At 31.0% G+C, this 22,547-nt stretch overlaps 2 protein-coding genes across 3 annotated transcripts in view; one reads left to right on the top strand and one right to left on the bottom strand.

Annotated features, from left to right (window-relative positions):
• LOC105829386 (transcription factor SUM-1) overlaps window positions 1–22,219 on the top strand; it is a 53,351-nt gene extending 31,132 nt beyond the window's left edge. The window contains exon 5 of the mRNA XM_028194984.2: window positions 20,853–22,219. Coding sequence (XP_028050785.1) covers window positions 20,853–20,983 — 131 coding nt within the window. The 3' untranslated portion in view covers window positions 20,984–22,219. The remainder of the gene's footprint in view (window positions 1–20,852) is intronic.
• LOC105834708 (glucose dehydrogenase [FAD, quinone]) lies at window positions 472–5,176 on the bottom strand. 2 transcript variants are annotated; one of them, XM_012677381.3, is made up of 4 exons: window positions 4,970–5,175; window positions 2,381–2,832; window positions 990–2,296; window positions 472–714 (listed from the first exon to the last, which is right to left on the bottom strand). In XM_012677381.3, the coding sequence occupies exons 2-4, from the start codon at window positions 2,757–2,759 to the stop codon at window positions 568–570; spliced, it is 1,833 nt and encodes a 610-aa protein (XP_012532835.1). In that variant the 5' UTR covers window positions 2,760–2,832; window positions 4,970–5,175; the 3' UTR covers window positions 472–567. The 2 variants fall into 2 exon arrangements, with proteins under 2 accessions (XP_012532835.1, XP_012532834.1); XM_012677380.3 differs by having other exon boundaries at window positions 990–2,832; window positions 4,970–5,176.
• Window positions 22,220–22,547: the final 328 nt, after the last annotated feature.

The raw sequence follows: 22,547 nt of genomic DNA, 5'->3' as shown, positions 1-22,547 counted from the left end.
AACTTTAATATTTCGACAAATGTTGAAAGATTTAAGATGGAGTAGATTATTATTATTTGAAATAAATTTGATATATAATTTTGTTATATTTAGTCTTTAAAGAAAATTATTCTGTGAAAAATCGGCGATTTTCCGAATAAAAAAGGGATTCATAAAAAATGATTTTCCACGCATATGTAACAAAAAATTAAATTAAATTTACAGAAAAATTATTATTTAGCATTAAAATCCGCTGCAAACTGAATACAATTTTTACTTTATATTTATGTTTAATGTTTAATTAAACTTCAAGACCTTTCTACATGTGGTTCTTTTGTTAAATATATAACTTTTGATTTATAAAAAAGACGCTTTTCTGCAAGTCAGCTAATTATTAAAATAATTAACTATTAAATAAATCTATAAATTAATATTTATAATTAGAAATTAATAACATAATTTATTTGTTTTTCTATTTTCTTAAATATTTTCTTTTTAATATTCTTTAGATTGATGTTTTAATCATAAAGTGATAATAAAAAAGTAGCAAAATACTAAATGTAACTACTTTATAAAAGTTTATTTTCATTACGAATTTTTCAAGTAACCCCATTCTTCTTTAATCATATCTGCGGCTTTCTCGGCAATCATATGAACAGGTATATTTGTATGCCCTGATACAATTTCTGGCATGATCGATGCATCTGCTACTCGTAATCCTTGAATACCAATTACCTACAAAACATAGCATAAGAACTCATGAACACGTCATGCTACTTATTATAGGTGTATAATTTTTATAGACAATACAATGTTAAAAATCGGGACATAAAATATTTTAAAGATATCTTAATCACATCTCTTAATCACATTTTAGTCTGTTATTAAAATATGTTTAACAGAAGTTTAAAAGATCTTTAAGATGTTTTATAACCCGATTTTGGTCATAAAATCAGAATACAGTGCTGTCTGGATTCTTAAATGCCGCGGTACGTTTGTTAATGAAATACCTTTAATTTAGGATCGACGACAGCAGTTGGATCTTCCCTTGCTCCCATTTTACAAGTTCCAGAATAATGATAAAGCGTGGAAGACACAATCCTTATTACGCATTCCCAATAAGCATCAGAATCAAACACGTAATCGTTGCATTTAGTATACGTAATATTTAACAACTGGGAATCTAATGCCTGCATCACTTTTGTTTGACTGAGACGAATCACAGTTCTAATTCCAGCAATCATTGTTCTGACGTCTTCTGGGTCGTCGAAATAATTCAGCACAATCTCTGGTTTAACATTAATATCATTAGCCAATAATGTTATTTGGCCACGACTTTTTGGTTTTAACACTATTGTCACAACGGACCAACCATACGTGCCAACGTATTTACTCCATTCCTGACGAATATGATTATTCAGTTTTAATATATCTGGAAAAAGGTAGTCTTCCTTAAATGTACTACTAGCAAACAATAGTTCCATATTCGGTAAGCCGCTACGTTTTTTTGGTTCCTTTGTATTCACGAAACCGATGGCCTCGCATCCGCCCGGAATCGTGAATGGTCCCTTTCGCTTTGTTAAAAAATCCGTTATATATGGATTAATAGGATTTATCTGATCGGATATTAATAAACTTATCGATGCGTTTATTTTCCACGATAATCCAAAAAAAGTAACATGATCCATAAGGTTTTTGCCAACTGGCATGTCTTGTATGACATCTATGCCTAGTTCGGTAAGACGTTTCGCTGGTCCGATACCAGATAGCATTAACAATTGTGGTGATCTGATAGCACCTGCACACAGAATGACTTCTTTGCTAGCAAACACTCGTATAGTTTGACCATGTTTGAAGAATTCTACACCGATTGCTCGATTTGTGGCACGATCGATCAGCACTTTTGTCGCTGTGCTTTCAACAGTCATATAAAGATTGCTGCGATTACGTATGGGCATCAAGTATGCCTTATTGCTACTTATGCGAGTGCCGTTAATGATATTACTCTGTACATATGAGAATCCAATTTGGTTCTTTCCGTGGTAATCTACAATTGGGTATCCCAATTCTTTGCTAGCTTCAAGAAATGCTTCTGACACTGGCGTACGAAATTCTGGTTGAATGATATGTACTGGTCCATCGGTACCACGATAGGTAGTATCCGATATATGTGCCGTTTCTAATTTTTTAAAATACTTGAGAACATCCTTGTATGCCCAGCCGTCATTTCCCATTTCGGCCCAGCGATCATAATCTTCAGCGTTTCCTCTAGTGGCGACCATATAATTTACTACGCTGGAACCGCCAACTACTTTCCCTGTCGACAAAGTGCAACTATTGCCATCCATGCCTAGACAGTACGTATTGGATGATTTGGTTTGATATTTTCGAACAACCTTACTCTTTTGTAAAATACCAGCTGTTAGTGGGATATCCATATATAGCCTTTCATGAGCCCCCTCTTCGATAAGTAGCACTTTAATCGGAGAAATTTCGCTCAGTCTCGCAGCTACAACCGCGCCCGCCGTACCAGCGCCAATCACTATAAAATCATACGTGTCTCCGGATTGTGGTGTCATGTCTGGTATTTGGTCGGCTAAATAACGTTGACTTTGTTTCCAAAAATCCCAGATTCCTGTACATGTTCTTAGAACATTCATTAATCTTGATCCACTTGTATCGTTGCCATAAAGATTGCTATACTTGTTTGGTAGGTATAATTGCAGTAGGCCGATGATGATAGCAATCAGAACAAGAAAGATTGACGTTTTTTTCATCATGTTGCTTGGAATAAGTGTCTTTCGGGTATGTCTTATAATGTGATGATAAACTGGATGCTCGATATGTGTGTACCTAAATTATAACACATATTTTTTATATACAGATGTTATAACAAAGACACCGTTTATAATGTAAACGGATACAGAGTAGAAGCCACATTATCGAATTGAACCTCAATTCAAGCTTTTGCTCGAAACTTTTGAGAATTTCTTCGCAAGTATGGTTTATTTTAATTATTATTGAATCGTTACAAGTTATACCGTAGATTATTGCTATTATTGCTATTATTGTTTTTCTTTTTTATTATCTCTTCTTTGTTTCTTTTTATACCTTTGTTTTCTTTTAATCTTTGTTTAATATAAATCGTTTTGATATGATTTGATAACATCGTTTTATTTATATTTTTTATATATGTACATATATGTTTGTATATTTATATCTTGTTTAAAATTTCTCTCTCTCTCTCTCTTTCTCTCTCTTTTTCTCTCTTGTCTCTTCCTCTCTCCCCTCCCTCTGTCTCTAATAATTATATATGTTCCAATCTTTTAAGTATTTTATAAAAAATGATCACGATAAGCGTGTTAAAAGAATTTAAATCTTGTTTCAATTTACAGTAACTTTTTATTATATAATGTATGTTTTTATTTACGTACAAAGAGCAAATCATTAATATGAAAGAATTATAATGTTTTTATCCGGCCTAAGGTTAAACGTTCCGGAAGCAATTAATAATGTCATATATAAGTTTTGTCTTTGGTTATTAGATGAACTTATCATAAATATTAGTTAAAGCTAGATGTACTCTAAATATTAATAGTATGAATAATACTTAATTGTGTTTATGTGGCTATACGTATCTATGTACTTGTACTTGAAGAGTTTTATTCGCTGATGTTTAATTTTAATGTCATAAAAATGCGGCAATTTTAATACTTGTAATAAGATGCTCGATTCGAATTAATTTGCGGAGTATGTAACTAATTTACATTAATACGGTTGCATTTACACAGAGAGAAAAAGAGAAAGTGAAAAAGAAAAAGAGAGAGACCTGTCTCTCTTACCCGAATTAGAAATATATATATTACATGTTATATTCATTTATTTATAGAATGTTTAAAACTAAAAGAGAGAGGTATATGTGTCTTATTCGTATCTTATTTGTTGATCATTTTAAAATATTTTGCATATCTTAAATATCTATAATATACAATAATAACAATACCTATAAAAATCAATTTTATTTATATTGTTATACTAATTAATAACATTGAGCCAGTCTTTCTAAATAAATTACTTGTGCTGTTAATAATCCTCAAATTTTATTGAAGTGACAAAATGTACATTTTTCATGATGACAGTTTTTTTGTGATGTATTTTAGAGATTAATTTGATTCTAAAAATAAGGAAATTCTTAATCAACCAACTGGCCAGTTTTATTATTCGGAATTCTATAGCACAATGTTTCGACCTTAATTTCAGGTCCTTTTCAAGTGCGAGTAACAAAAGGATTTAGTTTCTGAAAATCAGGAAAACACAGTAAATTCATGAGTCTGTGCCAAGAAATTCATTCCTTTTACTCTCAAATCACATATTTAAACATATAATGTATAAAGCTATTCTAACGTTGAAACTAAATAATGAAATTAAATAACGGAATAAGAGGGTAAAACTACAAGAATTTATGTGCTTCCGTGGTTAAAACACGATTAATACAATAACCAAGCGGTTTAAAAAAAATAATTTTCGTCAAAAGAATAAAAACGCAAGCTGTTATAACGCGTTTATACACTAGTACAGTCAGATTTAAACTAAATATTAGAGAGATACCTTATTCTTACGTCTATGTTGACATTTATTTATTTCTTGTTTATATAATTTATCTGATAATTTATCTATTTTAAGTTAACGTAAACACAATAGCGAAAGAACTAATTGCCTATGTAGTGTCACGCGCGGAATAAGATTAACAACGCAATGTTCGATTAGAGTTTACACACTTTTTTAAAACCCACTTTATATGATCTATAATCCATGTCAGATTTTAAGATAAAAAGCCTGCTAGTTCTATTAAAACAAAGGCCTATTTAAACTTTTCATGTATATTTCTATACTATTCTAATACAAATAACAGATTATATAAAGTGGATTTAATAATAAATCGTGCTATGAATAAAAAAGAAAAAATATAGAATGATTAAAGTTTACAGACCACAGATTATCACCACTGCTCCATTCACCGCGATCGAGTACTTTTAGTATTCACATGTCGTAGCTATTCGTTTCACTGCTCTCGACTTCTCAGCTTGTCGCTCGTCTGTGTGTCGCTTAAAAGTATCGCTCACAGATCTCGGATAACCTCTGGTAGCGTAACTTCAAGCGTATTTCTCGAAAGCATGCGCACTGCCAAGAACACGATGAAGTATGTACTCGGACAAGATATTGTGGCTGCAAAGCAAGTTACATGTGTGCGACCGGTGTAATTCTTGATTTGCAATGCAGAAATATTGAATAACATTGCAGCGTTTTTCAATAACGAATACCTTATTAGATTCGTTAAAAAACAGCCTGTGTTGTGAGATTTCAAATGTAAGTTTTACAAAGATAAATCTTTATGTAGTAATGCTTTAATTGAAGTAAGCAATACGTTTTCTGATGACGAAATTGATGATAAATACTATTTAAAAAATGTTATGTTACTTAAAAAGAAAAGAAATAAAACTGCAATATTATTTGTTTTTATTTTTCTACTTTTTTATTAAGAAGCTCGAGTTATTGAGCTTTACTGAAGCGTGATTGCCTTGAACATTTTAATTAGTTTTATTTCTACAGCTGTATATTTTATTTATTTTTAAAAATCATTTTGGAATTGTAATTTAATTTTGATAGTTTAATTAGTGAATTTTTGAAACAGTGGTTCCATCAAGAAAACTTTACGCTACTGATTATGATCCATTTTTCACAATATTTCGGACACAACCCATTTTTTGTCGCGCTACAAAAATCTCGGAAACAAAAGTCGTGCTGCAAATATAGGTCAACGTCTTTGCATTGTGAACCAAATGCGTTAGATTCCCTTGTGACATAGACGAAGTCAAGAAATTAGTCAAAAGAGAAGTAGATGTATCAGCGTTGAGAATGAACGGGTTTTTTTTTCTAAAAACTCCATTTTTGGATTGGTCTAGATCGAAGGAATGACTAAAAAATTGTTTTATTAGGAATAGATCCAAGTTCATGTCACTTTTCGTTCCTTTCTAAAATTTAATTGATTCGTTTAGTTACGTTACAAATCAGCAATACTGTATGCTATGTAAAAGCGTGCCCGAATGTACCTTGAACTCGATAAAAAGATGATTAACATCGGTCTGTTAGTTTTTACATGGAAGTATATTGCATTCAGTAGTATTTATAATACTATTATATAAAAGAAGTAATATTAACCATAATCTTCATGATGTGATTATAACAGATGATTCTCAAAATTATACTTATCGTTTGCACGCTATATTACTGCTTATTTATTATGTACGAAATAATGATAAGATTTCACATTATTTATTAAAAACAAATGTTTGAAAAATCATACTTATTAACATGATTACAATTTTGTTAGGTACATTACGTTCATACTTGGAAAGAGACGGAACGGTAACATCAATTTATCTGCTTCTTACTCTATATATGCACCTCTTCTATTGTCATCAACAATCCATTCATGTGGGTATAGATATGTGTAATGCGCATACAAAAAATTCATTAAAGATTTTAATATTCAGAAGTATTATATGTGTTCAAATATATTTTAATAATTATTCCATATTTATACAGCATTTTGTCCTTTGTACTCTAAAAAAACTTATTTTGATGCTTTTTTAAATGTATTAGAAAGGTTTCTGCTCAAATTGCTTGTTTTTTAATTACTTTGTAAATTTATCAGTTTAAAAATATAAAACTAAAATATGTTAAAAATATTTTGGTTTTTACAAGATTTAAAAACAAACCAGAAAAAATCTAAAAAAAATTTGGTATTTTACAAAAAAACCTCTTATTTACAAAAAAAAGGAGAATGGAATAAATATGACAAATCTTTTCAGTGTTCATTATCGAGCGCAAAGTTCCGAGAATTATCGGCGGGTTAATTAGTATCGGTTACTGGGAGTTTCTGTAAGGGGACAACGCAAAAGATATACCGGTGTTTGTACATATGTCCGTTTGATAAATCGCGAGATGAAGTCCAGGCATTGCGATGCTCATCGCCCGAAGGAGACATTCACAAAAACGAGCCAGATAACAATGCGATGCTAAAGTCGGTACCGGTTTGTCACGACGCGGTCGACTATCAAAATAACTCAGAATTAATTAGCGTTAATGAATACTATTGAAACACACGGAAAATATTCATATTGCATTATTTTACTAAAATGGGTACCTATATAATATTTCTCATGATTTATTTATGTAACCTTCTCGCGTTCGTTCCCTTTATAAGAGAACTTTTATTTGACACAGATCTTACTTAGATCTAAAAAAAAATTCTATCAGCACAATTATAAATTTACGAACAAATATGACTCTAATTATGTACAGCTTGTAATAAAAACAATAATAAGTTATAGTAGTTATACGAACAAAGAAAATATAGTATAATATTAATGATTTGTAGTAAATTTTAATTAAAAGAACACTACAGAAATAGTAATATAAATGTAAGTAACGAAAAATTAAAATACCTAGGATTCGAACTTGAGTTCTTCCGTTTTTATTCCTAACATTAAGGTTGCTACACCATGATTGCTTTACTACAACGATTACTTCACTACAATGATTGCTTCACTACAATATTACGACCGCATATTTAATCGGTCATACATAATCTGAAAAAATATAATTGTTAAGATTTATTTATTTATTGATCTGTATAACTATATAATTATAGTTGAAATTTTATTTCATTATAAATTAATAGTTACACAAATAATGTTGCCGTGGTAATACAAACCATTTTCATAGTTATTGTAACTAACAGTGTAATTGCAATTACTATAACATTGTTTATTAAATTATAGTTAGTGTAACAGTTCTATGAATAAAACTTATATAGTTGTCACTTTATAGTTGTTACGACTATAGAATTTTTCTCTGAATGTATAAAAAAACTCTTCATACGTCAAACCGAGTCAGCTATGTATTTTTTTACATTTTACTTTATAGCTGACATCAATGACATTGGTTACACACGATTACAAAATCACAAGGATACTTTTTAAAGAAGAATTCAAAACAACTTCGAGAATTTTGTAACAAACAAGAAAAAAGTTTAAATTTTAATTCAGATTATGATGTAATTACTATAATGAGCTAGAAAATCAATTTGTCGCTAATAACTCAAAAGAGCAATATGTATATCTAAGAAATTCAACAATACTTTAGTTCTATATATAGAATAAAAAAAATAAATTTATATATTAAAATGATTTATATAAGTACATAAAATTTTATACAAAATATATATAATTTTGTTGTTTTACAAATTCTGTAATAAAATATTTTTAATTCTGTAATGAATTCTCTGTAATAAAATCAAATTTTTATTAATCTTTAAATATTTCATTAATGAAAACAATATAAAAGTAAAAATATGTATGAAAGACATATTAAGAAATATTTTAAATACCTGTGATAAAACATTATGCAGCAACCAATATAAATGTTAATAGAACAAATTCGATATTTTATGCAATTGTCAGCCTATTGCAGAAAATAATTTTTACAATGCTCTGTGTATTGTAAAAATTCGATATTTTCTGCAATTGTCAGCCTATTGCAGAAATTATTTTTTACAACACTTTGTGTATTGTAAAAATTTATCACGATTGCGGAAAATAATGAATTTTTACAATACTCTGACAAGGAAACCTGGCGAGAATCCGCAAATTTTGATTTTAATGGAACTTGGCATAAATGTAGAGGAGGGGTGAATACCTGACATGAATTTAAAAATTTTTAGTTGATTCCCAAAAACGGTTTGAAGGGGTAAAACCATCCTTCAAAGTTGAGACATTTTTGCAGTTTTTCGATATATCTCGTATCATAAACTAAACAAAATATTAAAAAATGTTTCATATAAAAGTTTTACAACATAAATACCTCCATTTAACTACGTTATTCATTTTTCAGAAAAAGAAAGAAAATTATAAAAAATTTTTTTAAATAAATAGCATAGTTAAATAAAGGTATTTATACTGTAAAACTTTTGTATGAAACTTTTTTTTATATTTTGTTTAATTTACGAGATATATCAAAAAACCGCAAAAATTGTCTCCACTTTGAAGGGTGGTTTTACCCCTTCAAACCGTTTTTGGGCACCAACTAAAAATTTCTAAATTTATGTATTTACCCCCTCTACATTTATGCCAAGTTTCATTAAAATCTGAATTTTCGAGTTCGCGAGGTTTTCTTGTTAGTTAATGCTAAGATAAAGGAGTAAATACTAATAAGTGTAAAATAACTTTCTTATAAACATACAAAATATTTCTTTAAATTAAGAAAATGTTATTAATATGATTAAATTAATATAAACAATTTTTCAGACATTATATACATATATCACATAACAATATTACATAGTAAACAATTTTTTATAATAATGTACACTGAACATTTCTATTCATCATATTCATGCACAAAGTGTTACAGGTTTTTGCGATCAAACTGCATCAATATGTTTATGAATGTAAGGAAATGTTATGTAATTAATATTATGTAAACGAAAGCCTACACTCAAGAAGCAAAGAACATTTACTGGTAAAAATACGTGATTTTACGGCTATCATTGCATAGTAAAATATAATTATTATTGGATAGTATAATAGTTATAATTAGGAATATTATTTTTATGGTATATATTACAATAATATTATATAATAATAACAAACATATTTATAATAATGCCAACTATAGAAAATTGTATTATAAATTATACAGGTTTAAACAATAATAGCATATGGTTATTATTACTAATATTACAGTAATAATAAGATACTATAATAATAATATTCCTAACTATAATTATTTTACTATAATCTAGTATAGTCTCAAATACAACACATTTTTTAATCAGTGTCAATTTTTTAAAACATTGATTTTATGTGAATTTTATGAACATTATAAATATTATGACGTAATATTCTGTAAATGTTTTTGAATTGTTATTCCATAATATAATATTCATAAACATTATAATTACAGTGTAGAAATATTATTGTTAATATTCTACTCAAATATTTTTCACAATAACGTTGTATACAACATTAAGAACTGTATATTTGAAAATGTTACATGTTATAAAATATCATTAATAACGTAATAACCTTGTATTAACGATATATTGCTTACTGGATAAATGGGATTAAAAATACTCCTGGATCACGAACTCCTGATCCCGTTTCCCTGCAAGTATCTAAACGATACGTTTGCGCGTCGCGTCGGCGTCGGGCCGAGCAGCGGAGAGGAGTTTCAGCCATTCGGGCTATTTCCATCGGCTTTATTAAATCCAATGTTCCGTGGGACAAAGTCGTCAATTAGAGGAGATGGTAGCCGGGACGTACGGCCGGGGAAAAGCGATTACTGTCACGCGTCGACGTGCTGGTCGAGCGAGCGTAAAGCGCGATTACATAAACAGCGACGCGTTTAGAGTCCGCGCTGATCAAAACAAATGTGTCCTTTCGTGCGTGCACATGTCGTGGACCAAAGACCGCTCGCACCTGATCGCACCTGCGAGGACACCTGCGTGTATCTTCTTCTGACGTTCCGCAATGGTTGACGCAATGATAAATCATATAGGTGATCTCATTCTCGCGTGACACCTCTTGCTCATCTCCTTCTTCCCCAACCACGGAATCTCTCTGTTCGCGGAGTACATCTTCGGCGGCTGAATATTCTGGATGCTAGGAGGCATCGGAGTATCGGTTGGTGAAAAAGCCCAGTGGCGAGCTTAGCTTTCGTTACTACCGCGGAACAGGCCTATAATTCACGATTGCGTTAGAACGTGTTACGCATCGTGCACTCGTGCAGAAGCGCGCGAGAATCCTATCTATACTGAGGTTGCGCGTGCGAGATAGATAGAGAGAGAGAGAGAGAGAGAGAGAGAGAGAGAGAGAGAGAGAGAGAGAGAGAGAGAGAGAGAGAGAGAGAGAGAGAGAGAGAGAGAGAGAGAGAGAGAGAGAGAGAGAGAGAGAGAGAGAGAGAGAGAGAGAGAGGAAGGAGCGACGCTGCCAAGCGAATCGCTCAAGCGTGTCCTGCTAGCGCGGTGCCTGATTATTTTAATTGATGCGCCGCCGTTATGTCCCATTTAATAGGTGTTATTCGAAAACAGCCGTCGTCTTCCCTCGCGAATCCGAAAAACTCCGCGGGACGCGCCAGGATAAAACGAAATACAAGGATGAAATGCACATTGAGAGTGTGGGTGGTTTGAGGGACGCAGCTTGATCTGTGGCACATACGTGAGATTTGAACTTCCCGCCTTCGATCTCGCGATATAATTTTGCTCGGAGATGTTTATTAAGTTTCAAATGTGAAGATAACGGTTTCAATGTCTCCTTGAGGTACGTCACGCATTGTTATCGCTGTCAGCATCAATTTTATCCTTGTTCTATTTTTAATGAACAATGAACTTTGTCCAATAACAAACGCAGTTGCAAATGCAGTTGGTTATTTAATGCAAATTCCTTCAATGTTTTAATTAGTTTTTATTTTAATGTAACTTCCTTTTTACCTTTTTCTAATTCTAAAAATAAAACAAAAACAATGTCAATTTATGTTAATAAAAATGAATATCCAATCATGCCTTACAATCACTACACTACGTTTACACTATTGTAGAATGGCCTTAGCATTTTACCTTCAAAATTATGGCGCAATAGATTTCGAAAAACACTTCACTATAATTTTAGTAAAATGTAGTAAGATTTTAATAAAATTTAACCAAATTATTTTATATTATAAAATCATTATACAATTACTATATTAACATTTTATAATATAAAATAGTTTGGTTAAATTTTATCAAAGTTGTAGTAAAATTCTACGAAATCTGTATTATCTCACGAATATTATGATTTTAAAGATAAATTATAAGAGAAAGTTGCATATGCAAAAAACAATTGTTTGTTGACCTCTAAAGAAAAAGTCTAAAATTACAAAACTAAAACACAAGTTTGTGAAATGGCACAGATACAAGATGCTTGAGAAACGCTTCTGATTCGCGCGTATAAATATAAAAATGCGTTAAAACACGAAAACACGATGTTTAAACTTTAAATCCGGGAACTCCACGCAATCATGTAGCGTTCGTGCCGGCCGTGTGGACTAATATTCGCTCTCAACGTACGTACAATGTACATGTTGTTTATCCTCCGCGAATTATTGCTCTTTTGATCGCGATTATGACAGGCTTGTACGAGTGCACGGTTCCGTGCTCGTAAAGCAACACGGACCGCAAAAGAGAAGACTTTATGTCTCTAATGTGTTTCCCTTACACGCGTGTCGTTTGATTTGGATCCACGGTATGAAATGTAGGCCAGAAGTTTACTCTGCGCTTGATGATCAAACGACTCGTTACAGCACTCAAAGAAAGCGAGTCCTCGTAAGTAAAAGCGTTCCGAAGTTAATTAATGATTATTGTTTATCGATAAACAGTTAATATATTGCGTACAGCGTCAAAAATTTCAGGATTGTTTTTGCTTTTGCAGTTTCTTCATTTCTATCTTGTTTACATTAAAATATTGAGAAACTCTATCTAATAGTATTATAATTTCGTTATTTGGATGTACTACATTGCTCGTATTAACGTCTATTTTATTAATCGGAAACATATTATCATGATTTATTATCGAGAAGCTCTTAAATTCCTCTTTTGTACTGAGTTAGCTTTTAATGGATGAGAAATCCGATTTATGGGAATTTGGACAGCGGTTCTAGAGGATATACTTTTCGATTTTAATCCTATTCAGATTTATCGGCAATTTTTTTTCTACAAAATCTCACGATTCTTCTCTTTCTTGTCCATTCAACCGAAATTTGTAAATATAATAAATTGCAGATAACAACATATTTAAGGATGTTTAGCTTTATAATATCAGCTAAAAATTATCAAAATTCAAAAGCCAAAGGTTTTTCTTTCTAAAAATGTAATACTGAGCAGTATTAAATTTGCCAGTAATTAATACTTATTTTAAGTATTAAAATCATTGCTGTTAGTATTTTTAATACTCAAAATAAGTAATAATTACTGGCCAATTTAATACTTCTTAGTATTACATTTTAATAAGGGTTTTACATCTATTCTCTTTTCTTCCTAATAAACGACAAAATATTTTGATCGCAAATATCTGAATTTTGGTCCTGCAATTTGCAAAGGGCAAAATTATAAAAACTTTGGTTTATTAAGGCTTATGTAGCGAGTATAACTGTACTTTGTTACAATTTTTAGATAAACAATATTTAAATGAGAAAGTAAAATCCAGATGAGAACTTTGCTCAAATATTTATTAGAATTTTATTAGTATCTATATGAAAAAATTTGATTTAATTCCTAATTTTACTTTCTCATCAAATTTGCAAGTAAGTAGTGTAAAATGCAATTTTACCTAAGAATCAAGAGAAACAATAAAAGATTAAACACACATAACTTTTAAATCAAAATAGTTAAGAGAATTGTATACAAATGTTACAAGAGCTACACAGATATAGTTACTCAAACGTAAATAATAGGTCTATATAAATCTATAAAAGTTTTGAATTTTTAGTAATACTTTGAGAGATGCGATACATATATCCCTAATTTATCTAATGAATTCTTCGCCGAAGTTTGGCGCGACAGTGCGTATGCACGTGCGAGAAGTTATCTCGAAAAATATCCGGACCTTCATCCGAGTGAATAAGAAAATTCAAGCCACCAGCACCGGAGTGCCATATATTGCCACGGTACATTAGTATGACGCATCGTCGCCGGAGTCCTCAGCCCGGCGGAACGCGAATTTAAGCGCGGACGAAACTGCAGCCAAGGTACATACTCCGCCGCACCAAGAATTCGCTAATGTATCCGGAAACCCCGTTAATTTCCCAACTCGCCCTCGATAGGACGAATCGAACTGACGACATCGCTCATGTACTCGCCGATTTTGGCATTTAAATCTCACACACACGCTCGTTAAAATTTATAATTTATTGCATCAAATTTTTTATGGTCTTATTTAATTAATTCTTATAATTACATAGAAAAATAAAATTAACCGTTAAAATGATCGTGATAAAATGTTTCAAAGAATTTTATTTTTTTTTCTGACTTATGATTATGATGTATTATTTAAATGATTTTATATAATTTATTAATAATTAAACTCTATCATAAAAAATATAAAAGTGTGTGTCATCTTTGAGCAAGCCCATGTTAATCTTCTGTTTATTGTTTCAATTTTAGTGTATCTATTGTACTGCCGAATTAAGTATAATTTTTAATATAACGAACAATTCTCTTTATGTAAAATGTATAATATTTTTAGTTTTTTAGTTAACACTTTAATTAATAAGTGTGATTCGACAGGTAACGAATTGAAATAGAAATTGAGCAAATCTCGTTAATTTATGGATTCAACTGCGTCAGAGATTATTAATCTTAAAAATTAATTATTTTTCTTTCTTTTCTTCTTCAATTCATAGTTTCGTGTTAGAAGTGTAGTGACGACCCTTCATATCGGTGTATTTCTGTGGCATGTGTTTTTACAATGACACAGATATATAAAATTTATAGTTTTAACGCCGGTTTAAAATGGGTAAATTTTTATTTTCTTTATTTGTTTTGAACAGTAAAAAAATGATTTAATGAACTGTTAAAAAATAATTTATTTATTTAACATAGGCAAATTTTGTGACGTAAATTAACTTCTAAATCTCACAGTACGTTTGATATTAAATTTCGTGCGAAAATAACTTGTTATCACCTCTTTTTCAGCTCATAAATATGATTTCGCAGTACGCACATTTTGTGAACATAATTCCGATTAATATGTAGGAGAGAATCATGGCTGAAACTATATATACGAAGCTCTACCATTTGCGCAAATAAATTTAGAATTAAGACATTAAGAACTCACATAATACGTAATACTAAATTTACTATAAGAAATAGCTATTATTATTTTTTTAAACTAATCACATATTACTAAAACCGTAATATTCTCTACGCAGTAAAAAATATCAATTTATTGCTAAAAAAAGCGATTACTTACTTTTTTCTTTTTTAACAGTTATTTTTAACAAATAATATTTTGTTGACAATAGTTTTAAAGTATACTTATCACAAATTTTAGAAACAACTTTTTATTGTATACTAAAAAAAAGAATATATCTTTCGAAGATTATTATAAAATTTTATCAAAGAAAAATTAGAATGATAAGCAAATTGAATTTTTGTTTTAACATTTATTAGAAAAAATTTATACGATATTTATAAGAATGAATTTGATATTTATAACGACCTTATGATAAAGTTGCGCATATATGATTTGTGAAACTTTTGAAATATTTGAAATAAATAATATTTAGGAAATATATATTACATATAATGCTATTACAAATTCTAATTCTTTAATATCAACGTATGTATTTAATGTTTACTTAATTCAAACAATTTACAGTATGTATTTTTCTGTGTGTAATGTGAAACCTGTTAATTAAGTAATCATCAAACACTATTGCAATAAAATTCATAAATGTAAGCGCAATATGCAAAGCATATAAAACTTTCTACGTGATTGTAAAATGTTATCTGTAAGAATTCTAAATGTTGATTGTGGTCTTTGACAATCGCATGATCGCCCGAGCGAACCGATTTTGTGTTCGAAGAAAGCGTTTCCGAAGAAGTCGCAATCTATTTAGAACACCGGATGCTTAGGACAGTGAGTAAATTGAGACGACTTAATTGCATTTCCATCTTCAAAGACGTGTCCTAGACGATTTACTGAATGCATGCGGATTTCCTCCAACGGCACAATATACCTTTGATTCGTCCTCATTAGCGAGGAACGCATCGGTGACTCCGAACTTGCCGGGAACAAGAGGCTCTAAGTGCATTCGTCGCGGCATTACCCCACCGAGATTTTTTTTCTTCTTTTTTTTTTGCATTCAAAGAAAGTCTACCGAGAATATTAAGCCTTCGCACCCGAAATTACTTCTACGTGGGCGAAGTGTAACCTATTTCCATGTCGTACAGGAACGAGTCGGTAGAATTGACGAAATAATTAGTATGGGATGCTTCACAACTTCGCGCTCGGTTTCAAGGAAAGTACCGTTTGTTGCGCATGAATAATGAGCGTACCCAGGATTTCAGTAAGGCTGGGGGGGGAGGAGCAAGATTTATCTTCACACAAAATTTATCAAGATAATTATATTAGTCAGGATTTTTAGCGAACTTTTTTAATTCATCTTCTTCAAGCATCTTTTTATCACGAGCACAATTTTTCTATGTACATTCATAAACTGAAAGTCTTGTAATATTTTCATACAATTATACATTAATCATCAAATCTGTGAATAAATACTTTTGATTTGAATTATATAAAATCGTTTATCACCTAAAGAAATAATGTAATTTTAGGTGATAACGGGAATTTTCAAAAACTTTTTAAAATTTATTTTTGTGTGTTTAATTTTTTATTTTCTTTTACATTTGTTTACATTTATTTGCGTATTTTATCTTATTTTAAAAAAAGATTTTAAATTTATCATGTGCATTCGATAACTCATTGCGAGAATATCATAACAAAACTGAATTTTTAATTCTAACGAAGAACATTTTATGTCTGAAATGTTTTATTAATATTATATCTCTTATTGTCGTATAAATAATAATAATACATATATCGCAAATTATGCTCAAAATTTATTGATATGCCATGTATGCAAAATATTATTTTAATGAATTCTTTGGAATTAATACAGATATATCGTATTTTCCTATCCGTTCTCAAATGTATCTCTCATTTCTTTGTCGGCCAGTTTTTTCAGCCGTTCTTATCGAATGTTATAGGAAATTACAATTTAATCTATCGATTTATCGAATCGATTAGAGCGCCTCGGTACGATATAAAATTATAGAATAAGCCAGATACATCGTAAGAGATAATTGAGAAATAATGGAACGTGTGCTTGCTATCTTTTGGATCAAAATCTCTTATTTATTAACATTAAGTTTTAAGAAGATTAATTCGACTGCCATCCTGATTAATGCCGTTCTACATTTGAATCTCTTTCAATAATTCTTAGAGATATACATTTGCGTCATTACTATTTCAATGAGAAATTAGATGCTATTAATAAATATTTACGCAAAGTTGAAATAAATAATTTTTAAATTAAATAACAATGTAGAAATAATATTAAACCTTACGGTTTTCTTAAAGAATCTTGATATTTTATCATTCAGGCTATTTTAAATACTGTCATCGAAATACACAAAAAGCCTAAAGTTAATCTTTTTCATATTTTCTGCTTAATTGCGGCGCATATTCTATATTTTATTATCTAACGTAGAATTATAAAAAGTAAAAGAGTCATATGACAGAGATATATGTCTGCGCTACGCGTCGAGAATTACATTGCGGTTGACAGAGTTGTCAGTCCTGTAAATTAAATAATTTACGCCACCATCGAGATCTATTCGGCATCGTGATTGCGCGGTATACCAAATGAATTTGGCAAGCAATTCGGACGGTATATCATCTACAGAAGTATGACATACGTCCTGTGATTTATAAATAAATATTCAGCGCTCTTTCCAACGTCCTTGCCTTGCCAGACAATCACTTCAATCGTGATTAACGTTTGTTGTGGTAAATTTCTGCGCTGGTTTTCGGAAAACCTCTTGTCTCGAGATAATTTATAGAGAACAAAGGCAATACACAGTAGCTCTTTTCAAACATTTAAAGTGATCAAACGAAGCGGAATACTCGAATAAAATACTTTGACAAAATAATATGTACCAACAAAATTTATTTACAAATACGACATATTGTAATTAGCCTGATTAATATTAGAATTTTAATATGTTGCTGATGTATTCCAAGTGACATAGAGAAACTTCAGTTTATGATTGAATCAAAAAGTATTGAAAGCAACAACAAGAAGAAAATGCGGTAGATTAAAATGTTTTTTTTATTAAGGTTATTAAGAGAAGAGAGCACGTTTGTTTAAATACAGTTTACGTATACAAAATCTAGATCCCATAAAAAACCTTAAAAAGGTAAAAAAGATACGCCAAGTACATAAACGCGTGCTTTCCAAAATAAATTTGACATAGTTAAAATAATTTTTCATAATTATCACTCTTTGTTATTCTTGTTTTATGATATTTGCTATCTGTATATCATCAAATACTAAGGGAGCCATACAAAATTTGCATTTTCTCATTATATTAGCATCTTTCTCTTTCTCTCTCTTTTATATATACAACACACACACACACACACACACACACACACACACACACACACACACACACACACACACACACACACACACACACACACACACACACACACACACACACACACACACACACACACACACGCATGTATATACATATATATAAGATAATAATAAAAGAATATATATATAAAAGATCATCCATGAATATTTATAGTCTCCTTGAATCCTTGTTTTTAATTTTATGGAGATTGAAAGTACTAAGAGTCAGAGTTTTCGCAATATTTATGAGAAATCAGGTGTCAATGATGGTGTACATATAAACGTATACATTATCTCTGTATAATTATATTTATAAGGTTTAAATAAGTAACTTTTACAAACTTTATTTGCGCGATTATTTTTTAATGTAGAATCGATTTTTCTTTAGCGAAAGTTTGATTAGATTCTACTTTTTCCCCGTAACTTTTTTGTTTCCAAAGCTAAACGTGTTAGTGGTGTAACTAAGTTTCAATTAAAATTTTATTAAAATGACGTTTACTTCATTAAATTAAATAAATATCAATCAATTTTCGCGGAGATTGCTTATTTTCAATTGCTTGTCGTTTAAGGTTTATTGTTTTTTCGATATTCTTGTGTTAACTGTGATTGGGCAAATAATTCGTAATTAAAATTGAGAAGATTACTATTATTTTAATTACGACAGAAGACTGATGGAAAATGAGAGAAAGAGAAGATTGAAGCTACCCATCTTCTTTTCATATTCATCGATCCATGTCGGCGCATTCGTCGTTCCAACTAATATTATTAGTTTCGTGCTACTCGTTTTCATGGTTACGCTCTTACCAGATATATCTTTATCCACATTTTCGTGCCAGCGACACGTCCGAAGTGCTGGTGAGTGTAGGTAGCTAATTAATCATCAACGCATTCAATGATCTGTCGCGAGAGCTCACATTTGCAGGATTTAGAATTAATGTTAAACGTTTGTGTATCTAAAAAAATTTTCTTTATCAATAAATGTACTTACTTTTCTACTGTTTACTATGTTTAAGTAAATATTAGTAAGTATAGAATAATTTCTCTGCAAAATATTTCTTTAAATTAAGGAAAAATGGGATATTAAAATTAATACATCTTTACTTAATAAAAAAATTCTTTTAGTGTAAATATCTAAATTGTATTTGAAACAATTTCTTCTTTTCTTGTAAATAATTTATTTTCTGTAATTTTTTGTGTATATGTTAGATTTATTATTTTATTATTTTTACTTACAACGAGAGAGATAATTAACAAATGTCACGTACAAAGTAAAAATATTATTCAATTAAATGTATAATTAAAGATTTTGTTTTAATGCCACGCAAAAAATATTTAATTAAATAAGTGAATGTAATTTATAAGAATGATTACTTTTTGTACATTTGTTTTTGGTACTACGTAAATCATCACAAATTGCGGATACATTCTACGAAGGCGAAAAAAATACAAATTTAATTTAAGGCAGAGAAAGACGGAAGTGCGCATGGGTGCCAAGAATAACGGCTTCAAAACCTTTAACGTAGTACATAACTTATGCAAATGCTTTCTCCGCGGCGAAGGACAACGAAAAGTGGAAAGAAGAAGTCGAGACCTCGACTGCCGTTCGGGAAGCGCTCGCAATTCATCCGTATCTAGATATACACTGCGATGGGAGAGACGGAGGACGGTCAAAGAGCACCTAGAGTTCGCTTAAACGTAGTTTGTAATTTGCACACAGTGTGCACGTTACTCTCGTGTTTGCAAGACTGCGCTCGTTGCCTCGAAATTGCCATGATCTTTTTGCGCTAAACGCGGCGTGAAAATGAGTCTCGAGCATTGAGAATTTCAGCTTGTTAGAAAAGGAGCATTCTGGCATTCTGCATAAGGGGTTTAAATGAAGGCGGCACACAGTGGTTGAATTTCAGTTTGAAAATGATTAACACAGATTTACGCAATTCGCAATTTTAATCAGGAAAAATATCTCTATCTGCCCTATTTTTTAGAATAAAACTCATCTGCAACAAATGTTAAATTCTGCCTACAATACATGACATTATGTACAATGACTTTGTGGCACACATTGATTCACGATTTCTTTAAATAATATAATTCAAATAATTTGATTTTGTTTAGTGTTTATGTAATATTTTAACAATTTGTAAAGTTTTCTAATTATTAAAAATTTTGATCCCAATTTCACATTTTGAACATTTTTCAACAAAATAATAATATATTAAGGAAAAATGTTTTTATTGATTTAAATTTGTGACACAAATTAAAGTTTAAAAGTCTGAAATGCTTTTAAATTTAAAAATTAAATTTTAATAACCCTTATAAAAATGTAATATTGGACAGTATAAAAATTGGCGAGTAACTGTTACTTATTTTGAGTATTTAAAGTATTAACAACAATTAATTACTGGCCAATTTAATACTGCTCAGTGCTCAGTATTACATTTTTGTAATGGTATGTCTTTTAGAATTGTGGTCAGCTTTTTAAAATGTCGATCACCGACTTTATCTAAATAACAGATGCCAAATACGACTTTTTTGGGACGCGTTATACTAGTATCTCTCGTATTTTCATGTTCCAGGTTTCGAGCAAACCGAGGCATTGTCCTCACAAAATAACGGAAGCAGCTTGGACTGTCTCAGCATGATCGTGCAAAGCATCAACGGGCCGTTGCAGCCGTCGTCCGAAAGTCATTATTCGTCGCATCACTGAAGTTGTACGGTACCGAGACATAATCCCTTTGGATCGGTCTCTTTCCTTAGCTATTACGACGGCGATTGTATACTATTCGATATTTCAAGTGAATCCGCAGAATAATCCTACCGTAGGATGTTTCAAAAATCGCTAAAAGCATTATTTCCGTGATTCGCGAATAAAGTAAGTTAAGCTGAATTGATACCTGTATTGTTATTGATTCGTCAATAACAAATTATTGCTCATCATATAATTAAAAAAAAGAGAAAGAGAGAGAGAGAGAGAGAAAAGGTTATGTGTGTTTTTAGATTTAAAAAATTCTCAGTGAAGAAGTGCGCGATTTTTGTAACACCGTATAAATTCTAATCGGCATACCGAACGGACTGGCGCTCGATTTTATCGAAAGGAGAATTACAAGCATTGCGAGCGATTAATAATCCAGGACGTTCTGTGAAAGCACACAAACAGTATAGATTTCCGATTGTTACCGACAAATCTATGTGGAATATCGGAAGCGCTGTGGAATAGTCAAATATTTTATCTGTGTATACCAAAGGGAAATATCATAAAAGATAATCTCAGCCTCTCTGCGCGTAACTTAAAACATTTTAGTCAAATGTAGCAGAGACGAGAGTTCATAGCAGGGTAAAAATTACTCGTTGCAATTTTTTTACGATTATTTTAATTTTAAATATTTATGAAGTGAGCGATCTCCTATATATTAATGCTTTTAATATAATTTTCTAAAGGCTTCGTTTCCAACTTCTAGCGATATTCATTTATAACAAATGTAAAGTGCAAAACGACGGGAGTGCCAAAAATATTTGTATTTCCTATTTCTTTTATTTTCTCCGTGACAGGCAAATAAAATTTCGTGTATTTATTGCCAGAAATAGCGGACATTTTTCTTTTCGCTTTCTTGTAATTGTGACGTATTGTTGATACGGAGTCTTTTTTTGAATTACATATTCAAGAATATATCCTGCATCGTTTTGCATTTTGAGTCGAAAGTTACAAATTACGAGTTCAGTTCCTAATGTGACGGGGAAAGCCCTTCTGCCTTACGAAAGTTTCACACGAAACGCTTGTCTCCCAATATGCTCAACAACAATTTCCTCGGAACAAATCGCCGAATTTTTCATGTGCCTGCGAGCGAGCGTATCGATTACGTAGTAGTACGTGAGAGTTTCGTCGATACCTTGACGGTGTAAATATGTGAAATTATGAAGCAATAAAGAGAGAAATAATATAGAAGGACACGATTTCTTTCCTGCTTCGTTCCCTACGCGTTAGCGCTCGTACCAGAGATTTCAAGGCGCGCTCCTTCGTATTCTCTTTAACGAGCTTTCGTCAGCGGCCGGGAGTCATTTATCAGACAGTGGATAATTAATCAGCCGGCTGGCCATCACACTTGCGCTATTAAGGATCACATATTTTAACTCCACGTCTCAGTCGTTACATGACCGTCATATTGTGATTAATGAATTGTCAGGCATTTGTAAACGTTTAGCACGTGTCCTCGAATATTCAAACGGCCAGCTCTCTGTATGTTTGCACTCGAATTAAATTCTGACGATTCTCC

This window comes from Monomorium pharaonis, chromosome 3 (genome assembly GCF_013373865.1).
Source record: "Monomorium pharaonis isolate MP-MQ-018 chromosome 3, ASM1337386v2, whole genome shotgun sequence".
Lineage (NCBI taxonomy): Eukaryota > Metazoa > Arthropoda > Insecta > Hymenoptera > Formicidae > Monomorium > Monomorium pharaonis.
This window is presented reverse-complemented; position numbering and strand designations above follow the sequence as displayed.

What these genes read in the sequence shown, in the direction of transcription:
- LOC105834708 (XM_012677380.3), bottom strand. Translation starts at nt 2,759, where the DNA reads ATGATGAAAAAAACGTCAATCTTTCTTGTTCTGATTGCTATCATCATC. An exon ending in TCGTCGATCCTAAATTAAAG is followed by an intron (nt 715 to 989) that starts GTATTTCATTAA and finishes TATGTTTTGTAG; the next exon opens with GTAATTGGTATTCAAGGATT.